Genomic DNA, 16603 nt, shown 5'->3' with positions numbered 1-16603 from the left:
CTTGGAATCACTAGCTTTCGGAGCGTAGCTCCTTCATCAGGTGAGTGAAGAGGAATGATCACATGTTAAAGAAGTATGAATTGTCTCAAGCCAAGACAGTTGGTACGATTTTGCAAACTCAGGCCAGATAGTGGGGGGTTAAATGTAGTGAGAAATTAATCCAACATCCCGTTTGAGGTTGTACTCATGCGTGCGGAACGCGGCTACCTGTTTATGCTCGGCGATTCTGCGTCCTGCCGCCTTGGAGAATTCTTACCCGAAGATCAGAGGCTGAATGCCCTTGATTGCTGAAGTGTTCCCCGATGGAAGGGAACATTCCTGGCTGGTGATTGTCACGCGATGTCTGTTCATCCGTTGTCGCAGCGTCTGCATGGTCTCGCCAATGTACCGCTTCGGAACATCCTTTCCTGCAGCGTATGAGATAGACCACATTGGCCGAGTTACACGAGTATGTAACGCTTACCTGGTGGGTGGTGGTCTCGCGTGTAATGTTGGTACCCATGTCGATGATCTGGCACTTCTTGCAGAGGTTGCCATGGCAGTGTTGTGTGGTGGTGTGGTTGCTGTTCTCCTGAAGGCTGGGTAGTATGCTGCAAACAATAGTCAGTTTGAGGGTAAGTAGTGGGGGTGTGGGGATGGCCTTGGCGAGATGTTCGTCTTCATCGATGATGTGTTTAAGGCTGCGAAGAAGATGTCGTAGTTTCTCCCCTCTGGGGAAGTACTGGGCGATGAAGGGTACTCTGTCGGTTGCATCCCATGTTTGTCTTCTGAGGAGGTTGGTGCGTTTTTTTGCTGTGGTGCGTTGGAACTGTCGATCGATGAGTTGGGCACCATATCCCGTTCTTACGAGGGCGGCTATCAGCGTCTGTAGATGTCTGTTATGTTCCTCCTCGTCTGAGCAGATCCTGTGTATATGGAGGGCTTGTCCATAGGGGATGGTTTCTTTAATGTGTTTAGGATGGAAGCTGGAGAAGTGGAGCATCGTGAGGTTATCATGTGGGCTTGCTGTAAAGCAAAGTGCTGAGGTGACCATCCTTGCTGAAGATGTGTGTGTCCAAGAATACAACAGATTCTGGAGAGTAGTCCATGGTGAGTTTAATGGTGGGATGGAATTTATTGATGTCATTGTGTAGTCGTTTCAGTGATTCTTCGCCGTGGGTCCAAAGGAAATAAATGTCATCAATATGTCTGGTGTATAGCGTGGCTTGAAGGCCCTGGGCAATGAAGAGGTCTTGTTCAAACTTGTGCATGAAGATCTTGGCTTATTGAGGTGCGAATTTGGTCCCCATGGCTGTTCCGTGTGTCTGGATGAAGAGCTTGTTGTCGAAGGTGAAGGCGTTGTGATCCAGGATGAAGCGAATGAGTTGTAGAATTGGCCTAGAGATTGGCAGTTGTGGGTGTTGAGTACTGAAGCTGTTGCAGCAATGCCATCATCATGGGGGATGCTGGTGTAGAGTGCCGAGATGTCCATTGTGAATGTTCCTGGTTCAACTGGTCCATGGTTCTGAGTTTCTGTAAAAAGTCCGTAGTGTCGCAACAGAAGCTGGGCGTTCCTTAGAACATATAACATAGAACAGTACAGCACAGAACAGGCCCTTCGGCCCTCGATGTTGGGCCGAGCAATGATCACCCCACTCAAACCCACGTATCCACCCTATACCTATAACCCAACAACTCTTTCCTCCCCCCCCCCTAACCTTACTATTAGGACACTATGGGCAATTTAGCATGGCCAACCCACCTAACCCGCACATCTTTGGACTGTGGGAGGAAACCGGAGCACCCGGAGGAAACCCACGCACACACGTGTATGATGGGTTTCAAGATGCCCCCAATGTAGCCTGTAGACCACACGGTCTCATTGCCTGATACGATAGGATGGCCTGGTGTGTTTGGCTCATGTATTTTCAGGAGACAGTAGAGATCTCCAACGCAGGAGAACGTGGGATGAGAGCACGTAGGGTACTCTGAAGGTCTGGCTCAAAGATCTTAATCAGTCTATTGAGTTGGTGGGTGTGTTCTTTGGTTGGATCTGAGGGTAATTGTAATGTTTCTGGTTGTTGAGTTGTCGGTACACTTCTTTGCAGTAGACCGTTCTGTTCAGTATGATGGTGGCCCCTCCTTTGTCTGCTGGTTTGATGACAATGTTACGGTTGGTCTTGAGAGCACAGATAGCATTGTGTTGTGTTTGGGGAACACTGCAGCAGTCAAGGGCATTCAGCCTCTGATCTTTGGGTAAGCGTTCTCCAAAGTGGCCTTCAGGACGCACGACAACGCAGAATCGCCGAGCAGCAACTGATAGCCAAGTTCCACATGCAATAGTATGGCCTCAACCAGGACCTTGGATTCATGTCGCATTGCATTCAACCCCCACCATCTGGCATGGGCTTGCAAAATCCTATCAGCTGTCCTGGCTTGAGACAAATCACACCTCTTTAACCTGTGATTATCCCTCTCTCCAGTTGCACCGTCTGGACCTGTAAAGAGTTAATTACCTGCAAAGACTCTCATTCAAAATATCATCTTGCATCATTGGCTTTGTCTATATATGCTATGTTTGTGTAACCCACCTCTTCATTCACCTAATAAAGGAGCTATGCTCCGAAAGCTCGTGATTCCAAATAAACCTGTTAGACTTCAACCTGGTGCTGTAAGACCTTTTTTTGGATAGTGATGGAAAGCAATGAAGGCCAGACAGCAATCCATTTTGCCTTCCACACATTTTTCTTTGCCAACTGCAAAGAAACCATGGCGGAATTCTCCCAAAATTTGTCAGAGTGTCAGGTTCTGTCTGAAAACTGGTGTGCATCTCCATGCTCAGGGAATCTAGGAGCGTTGTTTTCTCTGGCAGGGCCAGGCGTGATAGAGCCAGCAAGGCCTGCTCTTGTGACGGACATAGAAATTTCAGATATATTGTAGTGTAAGTATTTGGTGGAGTAAGCGTTTAAAAGCTTGGATTAGAGTGTGCAGTCATGCTTTCAAAATAATCTGGGTTTGAAATCCAACAAAGCTTTTTGGAGCCTGAGGTATAATTAACCATTGTGAAAGATTGGGCTAATGTGATTTTGTTTTGCATATGGGGATTCCCTGGTGAGTTAATTAGTTTTCAGCTGGGTGAGATGATGGCTAATGGAATGCACTGCCTGGGAAGGTGATAGAGGCGGGTTACCTCACGTCAATTAACAGGCACCTCGATGAGCACTTGGCACGTCATAACATTCAAGGCTTTGGGCCAAGTGCTGGCAAATCAGATTAGGTAGGCAGGTCAGGTATTTTTCATGCATCTGTGCAGACACGATGGGCCGAAGGGCCTCTTCTGTGCTGTATTATGCTGTGATTCTGTGTTGTCCAGAAATGTGGTGGGCATCTGGAATAGGCTGCCATAGAGGCTGGTACAATTTTTTTCTTTTAAAAAGCAGTTGGATAGTTACATGGGTAGGTTGGGTAGAAAGGGATTTGGGCCAAATGGGGGCAAGTGGGGCTAGCTTAGTGATAGAAACTGGGCGGCATGGGCAAGCTGGGCCGAAGTGCCTGTTTCCATGCTGTACACATCTATGACTCTATATCATTGCTGGGTACATAGAACATAGAAAAATACAGCACAGAACAGGCCCTTCGGCCCACGATGCTGTGCCGAACATTTGTCCTATATTAAGAACAAATGAATCTTCAACTCCTCATTCTAACGTAATCCATGTACCTATCCAATAGCCGTTTGAAGGTCCCTAATGTTTCCGACTCAACTACTTCCACAGGCAGTGCATTCCATGCCCCCACTACTCTCTAGGTAAAGAACCTACCTCTGACATCCCCCCTATATCTTCCACCATTCACCATAAATTTATGTCCCCTTGGAATGGCTTGTTCCACCCGGGAAAAAAAATCTCTGACTGTCTACTCTATCTATTCCCCTGAGCATCTTGTAAACCTCCATCAAGTCACCCCTCATCCTTCTCCGTTCTAATGTGAAAAGGCCTAGCACCCTCAACCTTTCCTCGTAAGACCTACTCTCCATTCCAGGCAACATCCTGGTAAATCTCCTTTGCACCTTTTCCAAAGCTTCCACATCCTTCCTAAAATGAGGCAACCAGAACTTCACACATGACTCTAAATGTGGCCGTACCAAGGTTTTGTACAGCTGCATCATCACCTCACAGCTCTTAAATTCAATCCCTCTGCTAATGAATGCGAGCACACCATAAGCCTTCTTCACAGCTCTATCCACTTGAGTGGCAACTTTCAAAGATCTATGAACATAGACCCCAAGATCTCTCTGCTCCTCCACATTGCCAAGAAACCTAACGTTAACCTTGTATTCCACATTCACATTTGTCCTTCCAAAATGGACAACCTCTCACTTTTCAGGGTTAAACTCCATCTGCCACTTCTCGGCCCAGCTCTGCATCCTATCTATATCTATTTGCAGCCGACAACGGCCCTCCTCACTATCCACAACTCCACCAATCTTTGTATGGTCTGCAAATTTACTGACCCACACTTCAACTCCCTCATCCAAGTCATTAATGAAAATCACAAACAGCAGAGGAGCCAGAGCTGATCCCTGTGGTACGCCACTAGTAAACTGGGCTCCAGGCTGAATATTTTCCATCCACCACCACTCTCTGACTTCTATCGGTTAGCCAATTTGTTATCCAACTGGCCAAATTTCTCACTATCCCATGCCTCCTTACTTTCTGCATAAGCCTACCATGGGGAACCTTATCAAATGCCTTACTAAAATCTATGTACACTACATCCACTGCTTTACCTTCATCCACGTGCTTGGTCACCTCCTCAAAGAATTCAATAAGACTTGTGAGGCAAGACCTACCCCTCACAAATCCATATCCCTAATCAAGCAGTGTCCTTCCAGATGCTCAGAAATCCTATCCCTCAGTACCCTTTCCATTACTTTGCCTACCACCAAAGTAAGACTAACTGGCCTGTAATTCCTAGGGTGATCCCTATTCCCTTTTTTGAACAGTGGCACGACATTCACCACTCTCCAATCCCCTGGTACCACCCCTGTTGACAGTGAGGACGAAAAGATAATTGCCAACGGCTCTGCCATTTCATCTCTTGCTTCCCATATAATCCTTGGATATATCCCGTCAGGCCCGGGGGACTTGTCTATCCTCAAGTTTTTCAAAATGCCCAACACATCTTCCTTCCTAACAAGTAGCTCCTCGAGCTTACCAGTCTGCTTCACACTGTCCTCCAACCCCTCTTATTCGTAAATACTGAAGAAAAATGCACGTTCAAGAGCTCTCCTATCTCTTCAGACTCAATCTCCCGCTACTGTCCTTGATCGGACCTACCCTCGCTCTAGTCATTCTCATATTTCTCACATATGTGTAAAAGGCCTTGGGGTTTTCCTTGATCCTACCCGCCAAAGATTTTTCATGCCCTCTCTTAGCTCTCCTAATCCTTTTCCTCAGTTCCCTCCTGGCTTTCTTGTATCCCTCCAGCGCCCTGTCTGAACCTTGTTTCCTCAGCCTTACATAAGTATCCTTCTTCCTCTTAACAAGACATTCAACCTCTCTTTGTCAACCATGGTTCCCTCACTCGACCATCTCTTCCCTGCCTGACAGGGACATACATATTAAGGACACGTAATATCTGCTCCTTGAACAAGTTCCACATTTCAATTGTGTCCTTCCCTGACAGTCTATGTTTCCAACTTATGCACTTCAGTTCTTGTCTGACAGCATCGTATTTACCCATCCCCCAATTGTAAACCTTGCCCTGTTGCACGCACCTATCCCTCTCCATTACTAAAGTAAAAGCCACAGAATTGTGGTCACTATCTCCAAAATGCTCCCCCACTAACAAATCTACCACTTGCCCTGGTTCATTACCAAGTACCAAATCCAATATGGCCTCCCCTCTGGTAGGACAATCTACATACTGTGTTAGAAAGGCTTCCTGGACACACTGCACAAACACCACCCCATCCAAACTATTTGATCTAAAGAGTTTCCACTCCATGGGCGGCATTCTCCCCTACCCGGCGTGATGGAGGGTGCCGGCGTAGGGGAGTAGCGCCAACCACTCGGGGGTCGGACCTCCCCAAAGGTGGGGAATTCTCCCCACCTTTGGGGGCCAGCCCCGCGCCGGAGCGGTTTGCACCAGAAGACTGGCGCAAAAAACCGGTGCCCCCAGCAGCGGGGCTGGCCGAAAGGCTTTCGCCGGTCGGCGCATGCGCGATGTGGGGTTCTCTTCCGCTTCTGCCATGGCGAAGGCCGTGGCGGCCGCGGAGGAAAATAGTGCACCCAGGTCACTGGCCCGGAGTCTGAGCGGGGGGCCCCGATCGCGGGCCAGGCCACCGTGGGGGCACCCCCCCGGGGTTCGATCGCCCCCCCCCCATGACCTGGGGGCCTTCTCGCGCCGCTGATCCTACCGTTCCAGAGGTGGTTCAAACCTCGGCGGCAGGAGAGGCCTTGCAGCGGCGGGACTTCGGCCCATCCGGGCCGGAGAATCACCGCAGGGGCCTCGCAGATCGGAGTGGCGAGATTCCGCTGCCGCCACTTCCCGGGTGGCAGAGAATCTCTGCCATGGCGGGGGTGGGGTTTTAGGCAGCCCCAGGCGATTCTCCGACCCTGCTGGGGGTCGGAGAATTTCGCCCCATATTTGGGAATTTGAAGTCACTCATGACTACTACCCTGTGACTTCTGCACCTTTCCAAAATCTGTTTCCCAATCTGTTCCTCCACATCTCTCCTGCTATTGGGGGGCCTATAGAAAACTCCCAACAAGGTGACTGCTCCTTTCCTATTTCTGACTTCAACCCATACTACCTCAGTAGGCAGATCCTCCTCGAACTGCCTGTCTGCTGCTGTTATACTATCTCTAATTAACAATACCAACCCCCACCCCACCACCACCACCTCTTTTACCACCCTCCCTAATCTTATTGAAACATCTATAACCAGGAACCTCCAACAACCATTTCTGCCGCACTTCTATCCAAGTTTCCGTGATGGCCACCACATTGTAGTCCCAAGTACCGATCCATGCCTTAAGTTCACCCACCTTATTCCTGATGCTTCTTGCGTTGAAGCATACACACATCAACCCATCTCCATGCCTGCAAGTACTCTCCTTTGTCAGTGTTACCTTCCCCACTGCCTCACTACATGCTTTGGCGTCCTGAACATTTGGCTACCTTATTTTCTGGATGACAAATCTGGTTCCCATTCCCCAGCCAAATTAGTTTAAACCCTCCCGAAGAGTACTAGAAAACCTCCCTCCCAGGATATTGGTGCCCCTCAGGTTCGGATGCAGCCCATCCTGCTTGTACAGGTCGCACCTTCCCCAGAATGCTCTCCAATTACCCAAATACCTGAAACCATCCCTCCTACACCATTCCTGCAGCCACGTGTTCAACTGCACTCTCTCCCTATTCCTAGCCTCGCTATCACGTGGCGACAAACCAGAGATGACAACTCTGTCTGTCCTGGCTTTTAACTTCCAGCCTAACTCCCTAAACTAGTTTATTTCATCCACACCCCTTTTCCTACCTATGTCGTTGGTACCAATGTGCACCACGACTTCTGACTGCTCACCCTCCCCCTTAAGAATCCTGAAGACACGATCTGAGACGTCATGGACCCTGGCACCCGGGAGGCAACAAACCATCCAAGGGTCTCGCCCGTGCCCACAGAACCACCTGTCTGTACCTCTAACTATCGAGTCCCCTATAACTAGTGCTCCCCTAATCGCCCCCCTTCCCTTCTGGGCCCCAGAGCCGGACCTCGTGCCAGAGACCTGGTCACTGCAGCCTCCCCCTGCTAGGTAATCCCCCCCAAACAGTATCCAAAGCTGTATACTTATTGTTGAGAGGAACAACCACAGGGGATCCCTGCATTGACTGCTTCCTCCTCTTCCCACCTCCAACTGTGACCCAGCTACCCTTGTTCTCAGGTGTAACTATGTCCCTGTAGCTTCTATCTATCACCCCTCAGCTAACCGAATGATCCTCAGTTCATCCAGCTCCAGTTCCCTAACACAATCTGTGAGGAGCTGGAGATGGCTGCACTTCCCGCAGGTGAAGTCAGCAAGGACACCGGTGATCTCCCTTACCTCGAACATTCCTCAGGAGGAACATTCCACTACCCGAGCTGCCATCAGCTCAACTTCATCTCCCAGTAAAAAAGAAAAAAAAAAGTAAATAGCTTACCTGCTCACAGCACTAAGTCTTTTTTCTAGGTTAGAGGAGGAAGGAGGGTGGGAGACACTACACGTGTAGTGTCTCTGGTTTCCTCACCATTCAAATTTATTGGCTAATACAACCTTCCCAGGTCTCCCCACGGCCGACTTCCGGTTTCCTGCTCCGAAAAAGTTAGTTAAAAATCAAAAAGTCAGCTTACCTTCCAGCTCTCGCCTCTCTGCCCGCTGCGCTGGAAGAATGGGTAGAGCTAAGGCACCAGGCTTTTGGAGAAAGCATTTTCAGTTAAGTTCTGATTCTGGTAGTTTGTTCTTACTGTAGATTAGTTAAAAAAGATTAACTGTATTTAAAGCAGCACAGACTTGTCTCAGGACTGGGGGGCGGGGTGCTGAAACAAACCAGTTGAAAACAGCTTTTGAAGACATCCAGCCAGAGTTTGTGCAGGGGTCAGATCTGTCCTCTAAAGCAGCGTCAAGAGATCTCTCTTTCTCAAAGAATAACTCTATAAAGCAATTGTGCCAATGGTACTTGGGGTGGGTTGAGGGCTGATATGGTCTCTTGTTGTTTAAGTGAGACTTAACTGTGTTGAATAGTATGGGGTAATTGTAAGCTATTTTTGTGTGTGATGTTAAAGATTTTAATACTGTGTTAGTAATAAAGTTTGTTCATATAATATCCCTATTTCTTTGTGCAATTACTCCTGGAGCAAAGTATCCTTTCCTCAGTCTTACAAAAGTAATATAAAATATTATAAAATATTAGTGCTTCTGTGCATTATCCTAGTCGCTGTTGGGGTTTGGTCTGGGATGGTAATACTTTATCAAAGTTCCTAATCATCCGAGCCCCCCACCACCCCTCACAAGCACCCACCACCACATCGGTATCACAAATCTCTCCCGCTGTGCCCCCCCCCCCCCCCCCCCCGAAACACTCGCCACCCAATGGTGCTCCCTAGAGGGCCCACCCCGACACTACCAACCAGTGTCAGGTGAAGTGTAAATGTTTTTAATTGAAATGAGGTACGCGCCCTTTCTGGGTGGGAACTTTGTTCCGTCACCGACGAGGGACAGAAAGAAATTGAGGAACGAGATATCTTTGGCGAGAATCTTGCTGGCGAGAATCCGTTTCCCAACCCTTGTGGGATTTTGGGCCCTTGTCGCCGTTTACACTGACGGAAAACGTGGGCTCAAAATCACCCCCATATCTAATCTGGACTTCACTTTTTTTTTCCCTGTTGCACAAAAAACTCTTGATACAAATCAAAATGCTGATGTTAATCAGGTTTTTCCCACTGGCGTCATTTGAAGTAGCTAGTGCACCATTATGCAATGTACTGTATAGCCTGTAAATACTTGTAGGCTTTACGCTTTACCTGTGGAAACATGAATGGATGCCCCCACTTTGAGAGTTCATCTTTATTTTAATTGTCAATGCCTTTATAAATGATAATTCGTTGATCGCTAATCTGAATTCTAACACCGTTAACATGCAAAAACTATTGAATATAACTAGCAAAAACTATTAAACAACGGCCGACTGAACCAGTATCTCATTATCTCAGATGCTAAGGTGTCTCCATCCCTAAGGGCTTACCTAATAGTTCCCCATATCAAGTAGCTTTTTTAAAATTTGGAGTACCCAATTATTTTTTTTTTCAATTAAGCGGCAATTTATCATGGCCAATCCACCTGACCTGCACATTTTTGGGTTGTGGGGGTGAAACCCACGCAGACATGGGGAGAATGTGCAAACTCCACGTGGACAGTGACCATGGGCTGGGATTCGAACTCGGGTCCTCAGCGCCGTAGTCCCAGTGCTAACCACTGCGCCACATGCCGCCCCCATATCAAGTAGTTAACTATGCTCCAGAAGTACAAACACAAGGTGAGAAGCTTCTATAACAAGAGAAACACTAATGTTTCAAGTCAGTGAAATTTTACCCGATCTCTTCATTGATCTAAAACATTAACTATTGCTTCTCTATAAATGCTGTCTGATTCCTTCAGCTTTGTTTGATTTTGGGCATGATCCAACAGCCACGCTGCGCCGAGAAGCAGCTTGCCCGGAACAGGGATGCCGTTAAAAACCGGGAGACCCCGCTCCTGGGACCTACCTGCTCGCAATGCCTCACAAGATCTAACGCGATCTCATGAGACGTTGTGATGTAAATCCCGCCCATTGTAGGCAGGATCACTTTTTAGCAAATCTGCATATTAGAGCGAGGCAGTTAATTTTACTTTTGTATCAGCTAACTGAGGCGTCAGATCTACCCCTATGTCTCGGAGACCTTGTGCGAGTGATGTTCAGTGCTGGTCCCCACCAACAGGAATCAAACGGAATGGCACTAGTGGGGGTCGCCCTGGGGATCAGAGGCCCTCATTTGAATGACCTTTGGGCAGGGTGGTACCCTGGCATTTGGGGGCCTCACGGTAGCATGGTGGTTAGCATCAATGCTTCACAGCTCCAGGGTCCCAGGTTCGATTCCCGGCTGGGTCACTGTCTGTGTGGAGTCTGCACGTCCTCCCCGTGTGTGCGTGGGTTTCCTCCGGGTGCTCCGGTTTCCTCCCACAGTCCAAAGATGTGCGGGTTAGGTGGATTGGCCATGCTAAATTGCCCGTAGTGTAAGGTTAATGGGGGGATTGTTGGGGTACGGGTTACGTGGGTTTAAGTAGGGTGATCATTGCTCGGCACAACATCGAGGGCCGAAGGGCCTGTTCTGTGCTGTACTGTTCTATGTTCTATGTTTGGGGGATGCCGGGGGAGGGGGGGGGGGGGTACTAAGGACTCTGCCATAGTGCATTGGGGCTGGGGGGGTTGTGGGTCGCTTCAAGGGCCTAGGAGATTAGGACGCCATTTAAAATGGCATCCCAATCTCTCGCTGCACTGAGGAGTTCCAGTGAGCAGAGCTCAGTGCACAAACCAGAGCAATCTGTGATCTCAGCCGCACATTCCCCGCTTAGGCCCTTTATCTAATGCGGGTGCCGTTTTATAGCCATGTGTTTCTGGGAACTGAGCTGCGAGTGGTAGGAAACACGCAGCTAAACGCGCTTGCTATGAGACTTTGCTCCCTTTTAGTTGAATTCCGCCCATTATTTCAGATTCCAGCTGTCCAATTTTTGCCTTACTGTTTGAAAGCCAGAGGATGCAGGAAGGATAAAGAGTGAGAGCTGCAAAGGGGAGACCTAAATAATTTATAATATTCTCTTTTAAACTGTTTAATTAAAATGCAGTAAATCTAAAACAGAAAATGGTGGAAATACTCAGCAGGTCAGGCAGCAGCCGCAGAGAGAGAAACAGCTTATGAACTTTCATTTATGAATTAAACTGCAGGTTTGGGATATTCTGTGTGTTGTGTTAGGCACGCTGGCTAACATTGGCTGCAACTGGATGCAGCTTAGATCAGAAAGATACTCCAGACCTTGAAGTTAGTTCAGTCAGGTTTATTGAACTAATAGGACAGTTCTCTGTGAGTTCGACTCTCTGCTAACTTAAGTGTGGTTACTCTGTCTGACTGAACCAGACTAGCTCTTAGCCACGTGGTGGAGGTGTGAGTGCCTTGTGTCTTTTATAGTCAGATCCCACCCCTGAATGTCCTGCCTGCTTATTGGTCATGTCCTGTTCTCTGTGTCCATTAGCTGCTTGTCTGTATATCATTATGTGTGTGTTTGTATATCATGACACTGTGTACATCAGTTTTCCTTTTATTATGCTGAAATTCAGAATGTGAATGTTAACCAATTGTTAGAAACTATTTCACACAATCCCTGCTCCTTCCAATCTGTTTTGGGCTGCTCAACCTCTTGTAAACTTCACCTTTACTAAAGGCCTAGATGATGAGTCGCAGGCAATGTGATCCCAGCAATGATTGCCGTCCTGTGAGGTGACACACTAGGATATAGGCACACGTCTTGGGCAGGATTTTACGGCTGTTCCCGCCAGCTGGATCTTCCGGTCTCTCCAACAGCGACCCCCCTGTTGTACCTTTATAACCTCTGATACGTTCGACCAGTTTACTTACTCAAAAGTTTTACTCGGGTGCTCTTATTTGTGAGATGAACAAAGGACAAAACAGGTTCACAGTTTAATGCAATTTTATTCAGAATTATATTACTCAAGAAAATATGACTCAGACACACAGCTGAGTTTTGGGCTTTACCCGCACTCAGTAAAGAGGCTGACAAGCTTCGATCACTAGATGTGGATGTTTCTCTGGGTTCGAAACCCAGGGTCCTTTCTTCTTGCGATGGTTGTGCCTGAGACTCCCAGGGTATTGCTCAAGATCTGTTTGATGCTCCTTTCTTTATACTGGGAAGCTTGGATTGAGTCATATGTATACGCCCATCACTGGCCATTGTCCTAGCCAGACCCCAACTGGTTAAAGGGAAATACAGGATACTCCTGTTTATCCATGGTGGTTCATTCAAGACCCATTTTCCTCTGAAACTGCCCTTATCTTCTTTTGTCTGTTTGTCTTGCTGCGAAGTTGATCGCCTGTGTCTAGAAGTTTGTTACATATTCACTGTCTTCGGAGTGGGTAATCACAAAGTCCTTATAGCAATAGCCGATTCATGCCTTGACTTAAGTGCTTTTGCAGATGCTCAGTATCGATTCCAGCCAGGGTCTCATGAGACAGTTTCTGTTCCTGGCCTATGTGTATCTTCTCAGCCTGTTCTCAGAACCACACCCGGCTGTGAGTTCCCCGGCAACAGAGGATGCAAACAATGGGAAGTCCAGTTGACAGGCGGGAATGGAAAGATCCTGCTGTCGGACACTGACATGTGGGGGGTGGGGGGGTGGGGGGGGGGGGGGGCGGTAAGTCCCACCTCTTGTGGGTTAAGATGCAATACAGTGAAATCATTGATAATGAGAGAGGCTCTTCCATTGTTCTCTTTCAGATTTGCACTAAAAGTACTGCAGGGAACCACACCAACCTTCCACACCTGGACTGTGTCATCACAGGCCGGCCCTGCTGCATTGGAACCAAAGGGAGGTGAGCACGGCTTAGTTAGTTTCTGTGTTTCAATCAAAGAACTGGCTGCGAATATTGTAGAATGGTACAGGTGTAGATATGGGGTGAGATGATTAAACACTTGGTCAAGTGCTGTTGGGTAGGTCTAACCTCAACAACACAGTTCAGCCAATATTAAAATCGCAGTAGTGGTCCACAGAGCAGATCAGTAGCTATCCTATTAACTTCAGCATTTGGGAAGTTAACCTTCGGAGGTTAATCAAGTTGAGTAAATTACAGAGGAGATTACACCTGATCTGTGGATCGAGTTGGGGTGGTTGGCTAAAAAAGTGCCCCTCATTGTCTTTTAATTTGTTTATTGATAGCATCAGGGAATAATAATTTCACAATTACTTTAAAAGTATGGCATTCTCAGGGAAAAAACATTTTTACTTTCTAATTTTCTTCCTCGCATACACCCATTTTATCTCTTTGGAATGGGAGCAAAGTCGAGAAGGACTGCTTCATGTTTCTTTGACTTGCCTGTTTCTTTTTTTAAATCACTATAAAAATGCATTTTTTCCCATTAATGACATTTGTTTGACCTCAATGTTCCCTGGAGTTTCAGTCCTCCCATCTCACTGAAGGAGGGAAGCTGTCTGACCCCCAGAGTGACGGCTCTATTCACTTAACTGACGCACATCCTTTGGGAGAGATTTGGAAGCTGACTTGGTGATGCGGAGTGCTTGGGAAAGCACCTATAGCAGTCAGACTTGAAGTGGGTTCATTGCTGGGAGTGAATTAACACCATCCTACAGGATAATGACTAAACCGTGGCCATCGTATCTCTGTTTTGCAATCAGGAATGGAGAATAACCCATGTGTAACAAGATTGTGGTAAATGCTGAATTTCATTAGTATTGTGGTGCTTTTAAATTGTTTTAACAACGTGGGGGTATTTACCGACTGTTCATGTCAGTGGGATATTCCTGTTCTACCACCAGCGCACGGGTTTCCCGGTGATGGGGGGTGCAGTCAACTGGAAATCCCATTGACAACGGCAGGATTGAAAATCGCGCCGGCAGGCCGCCTCCGCCGCCAAAAAACACAGGGCTGATTGCTCCCTAAATCACATCGCATGTCTCATGACAACCTATACAACTAATCAGATTAAAAGGGCTTCTTCTCTCAGGAATTGAAATACAATGCAATGTTATCAAACTACAGTGGTCTAACGCTCTGCTTTCATGGCATTCGGAGTGTGTTCATTCCTGGACACCACACACCAGGAAGGATGTATTGACCTTGGAAAACACAAATTCACCTGAACATTCAACATTCTTGGAGTTGCTATTGATCAGAAACTGGACTAGCCACATAAATACTGTGGCTATAGGAGCAGGCTAGGAGTCGTGCAGCAAGTAACTCACCTGACTCCCCAAAGCCTGTCCACCATCTACAATGCTAAATCAGGAGTGTGATGGAATATTCTCCACTTGCCTGGATGAGTGCAGCGCTAACAACACTCAAGAAGCTCGACCCCTTCTAGGACAAAGTAACCATTTGATTGACACCCCAGATACACACATTCACTCCCTCCACTACTGATTAACAGTGGCAGCCATGTGTACCATGTATACATGCACTGCAATAACTCTCCAAGGCTCCTTGGGACGCACCTTCCAAACCCTATGACTATTACCATCTGGGCAGCAGATATCTGGGAACACCGCAACCTGGAGGTTCCCCACTAAGTCACTCACCATTCAGATATCACACTTTGCTCGAAGATCAGTTCAACTCCTGTGATTTCCAAAATCTGACAAATTCTAATTTCTGATTGAAGTGTTGAACCTCCATAGAAGAATGGGGGTTAATGTTGCTGTACGCTGGAGGTGCATTCACTATACCTTTACTGAATATTCTGGTGCAAAATAGACAAAGGCCTCAGTATTGGCAATTTTGCTGTCTATTGGGCAGTTTAGCAGTGGTTATAAAGTTTTAATAAACATGTGCGTATGGAATTGTTCCTTTTCAATCAAAAAGTTGTTCATATTTAGCAGATCAGCCCGCAGGTAGTCAGTAATTTTTCAGTGTGATTGATCACCCACACAATGTCCCTTTCGTTGTGTGTATGTCTGTGTGTGTATGTCTGTGTGTGTATGTGTGTGCGTGTGTGTGTGTGTGTGCTGGTGGCCACTTGCCAATATTATTCCCTGCTCAAGATTGTACAGGTTGAGCATCCCTTACCAAAATTCCAAAATCCATACTTTTTTGAGCACACCACACAAACGCAGTTCCCAACGTTCCACACATGCGCAATTCCCAACATGCACCACACGTACGCAGTTCCCAATGCTCTGTGCTTGCGCAGTTCCCAATTCCCCGTGCTTGTGCAAATCCCAAAATTCTGTACGTCTGCAGTACCCAACATTCCACATATACGTATTTCCCAACGCTCCACACATGTGCATTTCCCAACATGCACCATGCATGCGCAGTTTCCAATGGTTCATGCTTGCGCAGTTCCCAATGCACACCGCACATGTGCAGTTCTCAACATTCTGTGCATGTGCAGTACCCAAAGCGCACCACACATGCGCAGTTCCCAATGCTCCGTGCTTGTGCAATTCCCAGTACTTCATGCTTGCACATGTGCAGTTCACAACATTCTGTATGTGTGCAGTACCCAATGCACACCAAACATGCGCAGTTCCCAATGTTCTGTGCTTGCGCAGTTTACAAGGCGCTCTGCACATGAGCAGTTCACAACATTCTGTACGTGTGCAGTACCCAAAGCCCACCGCACATGCGCAGTTCCCAGTGGTCCATGCTTGTGCAGTTCCCAATGCACGCCGCACATGTGCAGTTCTCAACAAGATGCCAAAGGCCAGTTGTTATTGAAGAAGATCTAGACTGTTTCATACCTTTTGTATACAGTCTAAATGAGGAGAGAATGAGTGAAAGTTCACAGCAGTTCTATAAACATCTTCAAAGAGAAAAGACAGCTTGTCATTTCAAGTGCAAACCCTTCATCAGCACTGTAGTGGGAAGACTCTCTGAAATGTACTTCAGCTTGGTAGGTTGCTGCTCTATATTTCCTCATGTGAGGATTCCAGCGTCAGGTGTTTTTTTTTTAAATACTGTGAACCGCCTTGCCATTGGCAGAAAGCAGATTCATCTGCTGAAGCAGCAACCGGTTGATGAACCTTTTAGATTGGACTTTCTGTAGTTCAGATCAAGGAGAATATCATTTCCCAACTCCAGATATTTGCATGGAGTAAAGAACCAAGTTTTATCGAAGGGCATATTATTTGTAAGTCTGAGCACATCGGAATAAAGGAGCTGGGAAATGTAAATAAAGGGAGATGTTGCACAGCCTCACCTTGCCTGCCCTCAAATTCTAATTATAAAAGTGCCTTGACCATTACTTCCCAGCTTGTTTAGCTGTGATGTGCCACATTGTAAATGTTTGGATTCTTTTTGCAG

At 47.2% G+C, this 16603-nt stretch overlaps 1 protein-coding gene across 7 annotated transcripts in view; it reads left to right on the top strand.

Annotated features, from left to right (window-relative positions):
• Nucleotides 1-16603, top strand: part of rhbdf1a (rhomboid 5 homolog 1a (Drosophila)) — a 497373-nt gene that overhangs the window by 456136 nt on the left and 24634 nt on the right. For all 7 annotated transcript variants that reach the window (XM_038819453.1, XM_038819449.1, XM_038819450.1 and 4 more), the window contains one exon: nt 13062-13156. In XM_038819453.1, the coding sequence (XP_038675381.1) occupies nt 13062-13156 (95 nt within the window). The remainder of the gene's footprint in view (nt 1-13061; nt 13157-16603) is intronic.

Source organism: Scyliorhinus canicula, chromosome 15 (genome assembly GCF_902713615.1).
Source record: "Scyliorhinus canicula chromosome 15, sScyCan1.1, whole genome shotgun sequence".
Taxonomy (NCBI): domain Eukaryota; kingdom Metazoa; phylum Chordata; class Chondrichthyes; order Carcharhiniformes; family Scyliorhinidae; genus Scyliorhinus; species Scyliorhinus canicula.
The sequence above is the reverse complement of the archived record's forward strand: the minus strand, read 5'-3'. Positions and strand labels throughout refer to the sequence as shown.